This window comes from Juglans regia, chromosome 1, assembly GCF_001411555.2.
Source record: "Juglans regia cultivar Chandler chromosome 1, Walnut 2.0, whole genome shotgun sequence".
Classification (NCBI taxonomy): Eukaryota; Viridiplantae; Streptophyta; class Magnoliopsida; order Fagales; family Juglandaceae; genus Juglans; species Juglans regia.
In genome coordinates, this window is record NC_049901.1 from 14,674,510 (window position 1) to 14,682,749 (window position 8,240).

Here is an 8,240-nt window from a genome sequence, read left to right on the forward strand (position 1 = left end):
AGACCACCACTGCACTAAAAAAAAAAATTAAACACTCTAGTTACTGATTCTCAAATAAGGAAGACCTAATTTATCCATTTTAACCAAACCATTTAGAAGGAAAGGAAGATCAGAGAAGTTGTTCCATATGCAGCTGCAACCATTTGCTCCCATATGAGCCAAGAAGTCTGCCGGTGAATTACCTTGTCTATAAACGTAGGAGATATTAAAATTCAAACCTGCCAGAACAGTAGTAATTTCCTCCCAGTAGTCTTTAAAGTAGCAAAGACCACATCTTAAATCCTTGATCCATTGAACCACTATTATAGAGTCGAACTCCAAATCAACATGTACTAAACCCAAATTTGCAACAATATGTAAACCTTATAAAAGACCCATTCCTTCAACTTGGCTATTTGTCCATGCCCCAAATCAATTGCAAAAGCGCTAATGAGATCGCCGTTTGCATCCTGGATCACCCCTCCAGCACTTGATGTCCCGGATTATTCAACGCACTACGATTCACATTCAATTTAAGTCTCCCCTCCAAAGGTTTGTGCCAGCGAACTACCTGCACCCTTTTTTTCTTTTGAAGCTTAAATGGAATGTTAAAGCTTCATAGGATGGTTTCATCCCTGCATAAAAAGGAAGAGCCAACTTTAATTTTCTCACCAACCCAGCCAATCCAAAACTTAACAGACGACCAAACCGAATCTATCGACTCCTTGAGGCCCTCCATGTGACACTTGCATCTTCGTAACCACAATCTCCAAGTGATAACCAATGGGATCAAGGCAAGCAGTTGTCCCCTTTGTGATTTTTTTTAGCCTTTTGAAACCAAACATTCAGGATCTCCTTCCAACTACGTCCAACAACATGATTCATTCCCACTTGTAAACTAGCTCTTTTCCAAATTCTAGTAGCAAAGTCTCCCGAAGCCAAAACCTGATTTTGGTCTTCATATCCTCGATCCATACTCACAATAATCACATTTAGAGACAATGAGAATACCCACTCTTTTTATTCTATCATGAACACTAAGGGCATTATGTAAAGCTTTCCAAATCATAACCAAAATATTTTTTGCGAGACAAGGATGCCATACCCAATCAGCCCATTGAAGTTTAGGCGCTTGAATACGAAGGATATCCCAAGCGCTCTTAGTTGTAAATTAACCATCCTGATTGTCCTTCCAAACCAAAATATCATCACTTGTCTTGGCTCTCCTAAGAGTGCATGAAACCTCTTCCGTTTTTTCAATGCCCAACAACCTTTGGATAAAACAACACCATCCTACTAATACAATAACACCCTTCTACTAACACACAAGATGCCATTCTAACAATACTAGACTTACAGCTTTCCTACCAAAGTAAATGACAACAACTAAAACCCAACTAACAAACAGTCACTCCTCTTCATCTCATCCAACTCCATGGTTGCTTGACAGAAGCTTCTACAAATTCTTAAGCGATGACATCATCCTGACTGGATTTAAATTAAAAGGAAAATAATGCATGGACTGCTACATGCCAAAAACAAATCAACCGGAGATCTATGCATGAGCTCGGATTCAAGGATGTATTCCAGTTAAATCTACCTGGATATTCGGAACTCAGAATCTAATCAACAAACTTGGTTTCAGACTTAAGTTTTAGTATATATCTCATAGTTTTTGTTTAAATTTTTTCTCTTTTGTTTTCAATTATGTGAAGGTTTTGGTTAGGATAAGATTTGGAAAATCAGTTATAATAACATAGTTGATTTTTCTTTTATTTTCAATTATGTAAAGAGAAATGATACTTGCAGTCGTGAGTGTGCAAGTGCCATGCAGTCGCTTTGAAAAAAGTGAATAAATATAAGACCCATATGAAAATAAATTAATTTTTTAACAGTGGACCCTACTATTTTTCAAAGCGATTACACGACGTTTGCGCATTCCACGATTGTATGTAGCATTACTCTTAAATTTTATCATATAAATGGTATAAAAAGTTTGCCAATGCCTTTACTTAAGAGTAATGATAAAATTTAATTGGTGAAAGATGTGTCTTTTACACGGTCTTATAAATAATTTTTTCATTTGTGACTCAGATATAATAATTAAGTAGCATTTCTCATTTTTAATTCTGTTTCAACAAGAGAGGAGCCTGGCGGAAGAAATGACAATTACGATGATGTGACGATGTCCGTAGTTGGGTTAATTAATTTTTGGGCTGTAAACTGACTATAATTAATTTATAACGCCTGTGCCTCTTTCCCATCCCAAGTCTCCCGAAAGCTGTGGCGGCAAAGTCTCGTCCTTTGAAACAGAAAATGAAAGAAAAGGGAAAAAAAAAGAAAATCACAAGATATCAAAGGCCAAACAAAAAACAATTATGTATCAAGCAAAACCAGAACCTCTCTCTTTCTCTCCGATTTGATCATAAGAGATCGAATTCATAATTTTTTCAAGTAGTTCTTCGAATTAATGAATGCATGTCTTCCCCGTCGAGTAAACATAACGTGGCCACCACCAGCACTGCCATTACTTCTACCAACACTAGCCCTGCAACTGCCACCTTTGACAATTCTGTCCAGAACGAAAAGAAAAAGGGGGTATACATGTTTTTAATTTTTGTTTTTTAATTTATATTTTTTTCAAGAATTATATAGATCGAGTTATTGACTTTTTGAGGAAATTAACACACAATCTCATGTACTGATCACCATTTGTTTCCTTTTTCTTCTGTTGGGACAAAAGTCAATTATTGACAAGATTTTCAGTTCAAAGCGTCGCGAGAGAGGAAGCCCAGCCTCGCATCATGATCATGATATATTCAAATCAGATAATTATGGAGACGATCTTGGTATGTATATATATATATATATACTTGTAGTAGCGCGCTTTTATGTTTTTTTTTTTAAAGTTTTTTTTTTTTATTTATTTCCGTAGTTACATCGCTTTTTTATTTTATTGCTCATAAGAAAAATTATTTGTTTTTTCGACAGAAATCGGAAAGGGGCTCACGTCAAGGAGAAAAGCTCTCATGGGGTCGTCCCCTCTTGGGAGTAGGAGTTTCACAGGTACGTATCTCGATCTGTATGTTAGGTGCAGTAAGCCCAGAATTCTCACACTTTACACATACGTACGTAGAATATATTGTAAAAATACTATGAAAAATCGAAAATCAACATTATATGCATGATAAGTATTTATATATGGATTACTTTATATATATATATATATATATATATATATATATATATGGCAGTGTGTGATCAGAAAATCAATATTCTCACAGCTTCTTCTAATTTCATTTGTTAAAATGAAAAGGACATATATACCAAATTAACTACAAATCAATCAATGAAATTATAAGAGACAGAACGAGATCATGATTATTATACGAATTAGTTTTATTTATGATTTATTAAACATTTAATGTTGTATACAAAATTTAGACTAATAATAAATAAATGTTACAGTAGCTGTTACAGCTGTTTTTCTTTCTCAAGCATGAGCAAAACTCACAGAAGATTTTTTTTCCAATACGTACGTTGAATTTGTGTTGTAAGAACAGGCCACGTACCCAAAAAAGACAAGACTAGATCTCCTTATTTGGTAGCTTACCTAACAGCGATGAATTTTCATTATTTTATTGATATTAATAATGAAAGGGAGAAGAAAACAATGGCCTAGCCACAGTGAGAATTTTCATGCGTGATGAGACATTTTGGCGTTATCATTTGGAAAATGTTAATACGGCTATACATGCATGACTTTAGTAGTTCTCATGAAAATGTAAACTATATACGGCCGTGTTTATTTCATATCTACTCTTAGAAAGACTGTCTCGTCCAGGGATCGAATGCTCAAACCTATCCACTCTTGAAGACTCCTCTATGGCACCGGCAACTATACAGCTTCAAGATATCCGGTATGAATTGGTACTCTTCTCGTTTCTTGTTTCTTTTTTTTTTTTTTATCAGACAGCTCGCGTTCTCTTACCGTGAGAAAATACTGGCGTTGGTGTGCAGGATATTCGTAGCGACGTGGAATGTTGGAGGAAAGACACCCGACAATGGCCTCAACCTTGAAGAGCTTTTGCAGGTGGAGGGCGCTTCAGACATATATATATTGGGGTACGATGTAGTGACAAATTCACACTCATGTTTAACCTTCTTTATATGTCAACTCAATCAAATGACCGATTAATTACAGTGTATCGTTGTAAAGCAACATCAAATGTTCCAAATGAAAATCTTAATGCATGGAGTCATTCAGTGTTCTTGCACTAATGTCAACTTCAAGCGAAACAATTTAATTGGTGTCTTAAGTTTCTTTTCTCTTCAGGTTTCAGGAGATTGTTCCTCTAAGCGCTGGAAATGTTCTAGTGATTAAAGACAATGAACCTGCCGCAAAATGGCTGGCCCTTATAAGCCAAGCACTTAATAGACCACAGCATGACTCCATTTACTCTTCTTCTTATTTAGGCCCTAATTCCATAGCCTTAGACAACATCCCAAAGGACTCGAAGGCCCCAAGCAGTCTTCACTTCTTCCAGAAGCCTTCTCTCAAAGTCCTTAGTAGGAATCTAAGGGCGGATAAAAACCTTATCAAGAACTGCAATTGCCCTGTGGACTGGCACTCCCGGGAGAAGTGGAGGCCAGACAATTATATTGATTCCCATGGCAGATTATACACAGAATCTGCTCATGATATTGGTCGCGATACTATTGTGGACGATTTACTTTCAGTTGCAGAAATACCTTCCTCCCCCGGCAAGATGAGTTACTTTCTCATAGAAAGCAAGCAAATGGTCGGGATTTTCCTTTCTGTATGGGCTAGGAAGGAATTAGTTCCACATATTGGTCATCTCAGAGTCTCTTCGGTGGGAAGAGGATTAATGGGCTGCCTTCGAAACAAGGTACATATCTTGAAAATCGGTTGGCAATTCCTCTCAGTTTGAATGGTCTAGTACGGAAACAAGACCAGTAGACTGATGAATAGGCTCAAAGCTGGGAGGTGCTTAATTACCTGGCCGATAAATTAATTCTTATACTATTTCATAGTTTTGTTGGTGCTCAACGTACGTAGCTGCTACCGTTATTGGGTACGTATGAATGACATGGAATGGTATTTTGCAGGGATGCATATCAATTAGCATGTCATTGCACCAAACAAGTTTTTGCTTCGTGTGCAGTCACTTGGCTTCTGGGGAGAAGGAGGGTAATGAGCTGAAGAGGAATGCTGATGTGGCTGAGATCCTGAAGAGTACACAGTTTCCTAAGATTTGCAAAGACCCTAATAGTCGAGTACCAGAAAGAATAATTGAACACGAGTAATTAGCAATATTTGTAACAGATATAATTATCTTGCATTAATATTAATGGACCTGCACACATGTACACACACAAAGCCTTAATATTTTTCGTAATTTTCTTTTATCCCTTTGATATTAGTTCTCTTCATATCTAATGTATGGTTTGTAATGTTTTATCGTTACAAAATTGCAGTCGTATAATTTGGCTTGGAGATTTGAATTATCGGGTAGCTCTGAGCTACGATGAAACGAGGGTTCTGTTAGAGGATAATGACTGGGACACCCTCCTCGAGAAGGATCAGGTTTGTTGCTTTATTAAACGCTACATCTAAGAAAATTAATTAATTAATCAGAGAAGTTCTTCTTTCAATAATTAAAATGTCTTTCTCATTGCAAACCAATAAAAAAAAGCAGATGCCTTTGTCAATATTGGAATTGATTTAATTTTGTTTTCCTTATTTTGGGAGAAACATCTAGGAAGTACTTCCTTTAGAATTGGTGAAAAACATGTGGATCACGTTCCCTTTATGATTAAATTAAGCAAGTTTATATATATATATATATATATATATATATATATTGAGCAAACGATCGACTGTTGTATCATCGTGAGGTGTATATATAAAGCAAGCATGTATATATATATATATATATATATATATATATACACATGTAAAGGTACTAAATGGGCTTCATAACGATAAATTTATTAGTATCATGCTAAACATAACATGATATATTATTGTAATCTTAACGGAAGGTTTAAAATATATGGTTTATACTTAAAAAAGACTAGTCAATGATGCAATTGAATCTCTATTGAAACTTTATAAAGAACAAAAACTTCTCATTTTCAAGTAACGTGGGATCTTATGTACCACATATCCTAACTTATCCTTATTATATGAGATATCACAATTATTAATTATCATACGAATTATATATGAAACTAGCTAGCTAGCCGATCGACTCCTTTTTTACTATTATTGGGTGCATGCAGTTGAATATAGAGAAGGAAGCAGGAAGAGTATTTAGTGGATTTAATGAGGGACGGATCTTGTTTGCCCCCACCTATAAGTATTCACTTAATTCGGATTCCTACGCCGGGGAAACAGTTAAATCCAAGAAGAAACGCCGCACCCCTGCATGGTAATATTATATATTGTCTCTTTTTGTCATGAAAGTGAACAAGTTTATTATAATAATAAAGTTGTGACCAGTTTGAGCTTGATTTTTAGGTGCGACAGGATATTATGGCATGGTAATGGCATTGAACAATTATCGTACATTCGCGGAGAATCAAGATTCTCGGATCACAGACCTGTGTGTGCGGTTTTCTCAGTGGAGGTAGAAGTAAGAAACAAAAATATTAATAGGTTCAGAAAGGATTTTTCATGCGCTGGCAAAAGAATGGAGTTTGAAGAAGACTCGTGCATACCTCCGAGGCACTGCTTATATGAGTTCTGATTTTCTCTTTCAGAGAAAAAACTCAGAAAGTCTTTATATACGATCGATTGATCGATCAATGCAAAGCAGTTCGAAGCAGCTGATCACTTTAAAAGCTTCATACAGCAAAAGAAAATCACTTGGGCTGCCCATGTTAAATGGTAGACCAGCTGATCTACCCAAGGACAAGTTCCCATAAGATGATTAGGCGGCTGGAAAACAGAAAACCATCCCGGATAGAGCAATTTTTCCAAGGTGAAATTGAAAGCTTGGAGAAACCACTTCACGATAAGGGTTGAATCAGTCTCAACCATCGGGTTGGGGACTTGTAAATATGAGTTATTCTCGAATATCCAATTCAGCTTTAAGTCCTTCAAAAAGTTTTCTTTCCAGAAGCAAAACAAGATGAACTAATAGGTGCTGAAGAATATAAGTAGAAACTAACTGCATTACAATATATATCTATTGTGGTAATTGCCTACTAGGCCAGGTTACACAGATATCGATAGAGATGCTAACACTTGCTAAAAAATAGGGGGGAAAAGGTGTTGTTGACGTAAGGGTCTTTGGTCTTAGCCATCATGGGAGTGGCCATGGGCTTATAGTTAGTCATTTGGGCACAGTCTAAAATGTTCAGAGCATATTTAGTTTGGATCAAGGTAAGGACATAAGTAGTTTGAGCAATCTGAATGCCCAAAAAATAGTGGAGAGGACCCAGATCTTTCATGGCAAATTGACTACAAAGAGTCAAAATAAATTCATGTAGAAAATCAGTGGAGGAACCAGTGAGTAGACTATCATCAACATATAGGAGTAACATAAGACAACCACGAGTAGAACCATAAATAAATAAAGAGGAATCAGCAGTGCTATAATTAAAACCATAAGTGAGTAAAAAACTATTGAATTTATCAAACCATGCACGTGTGACTTGTTTTAAGCCATACAAAGCTTTGTTTAACTTACAAACATGAGAAGAGTGAGTTGGGTGGATAAAACCTAGAGGTTAATCCATGTAGATGGATTCATGGAGATCACCATGGAAAAAAAAATTCTTGACATCCAACTGACGAACGTCCCAATGATTTATCAGAGCAAGAGTGATAACAATCTGGATAGTGATTGGGTGGATTACTGGAGAGAAAGTTTCATGGTAGTTAATACCATCTATTTGGTGAAAGCCTTTTGCTACTAAACGAGCTTTCAATCAATCAATAATTTCATCTACATTGAGTTTAGTTTTAAAAACCCATTTGCAACCAATAACAGCTATAGAGGTATCACGAGGGACAAGAGTTCATGTATTGTTAGCATATAAAGCTTGCAATTCATCAAGCATAGCTTGGGTCCAACCAGGGTGAGTGAGAGCAGAGTGGATGGTTTTGGGCTCTTTTGTGGAGAGATCATGGAAGTTGACATATTTGAGATTGGGTTTGTGAATATCAATGCGGGATTGGGTAATCATGGTATGGGTAATTGGTGGAGGCGGGTTTGGGGAAGGTGAAGTAG

General features: G+C 36.3%; 1 protein-coding gene across 2 annotated transcripts; it reads left to right on the forward strand.

Moving 5' to 3' along the window:
• Positions 1-2,332: 2,332 nt before the first annotated feature.
• Positions 2,333-7,111, forward strand: LOC109013271 (type I inositol polyphosphate 5-phosphatase 5). 2 transcript variants are annotated; one of them, XM_018995309.2, is made up of 10 exons: positions 2,333-2,577; positions 2,723-2,828; positions 2,971-3,045; positions 3,824-3,899; positions 4,000-4,104; positions 4,316-4,889; positions 5,110-5,303; positions 5,479-5,587; positions 6,286-6,434; positions 6,524-7,111. In XM_018995309.2, the coding sequence occupies exons 1-10, from the start codon at positions 2,458-2,460 to the stop codon at positions 6,750-6,752; spliced, it is 1,737 nt and encodes a 578-aa protein (XP_018850854.1). In that variant the 5' UTR covers positions 2,333-2,457; the 3' UTR covers positions 6,753-7,111. The 2 variants fall into 2 exon arrangements, with proteins under 2 accessions (XP_018850854.1, XP_018850855.1); XM_018995310.2 differs by lacking the exon at positions 2,333-2,577 and having other exon boundaries at positions 2,819-2,828; positions 3,824-3,909.
• The last annotated feature ends 1,129 nt before the right edge of the window (positions 7,112-8,240 follow it).

Excerpts from the sequence above, each read along its gene's own strand:
- LOC109013271 (XM_018995309.2), top strand. The coding sequence starts at position 2,458 with ATGTCTTCCCCGTCGAGTAAACATAACGTGGCCACCACCAGCACTGCC. Across the intron at positions 3,046-3,823 it reads TGGGAGTAGGAGTTTCACAG|GGATCGAATGCTCAAACCTA; the intron begins GTACGTATCTCG and ends TGTCTCGTCCAG. Across the intron at positions 4,105-4,315 it reads TCAGACATATATATATTGGG|GTTTCAGGAGATTGTTCCTC; the intron begins GTACGATGTAGT and ends TTTTCTCTTCAG.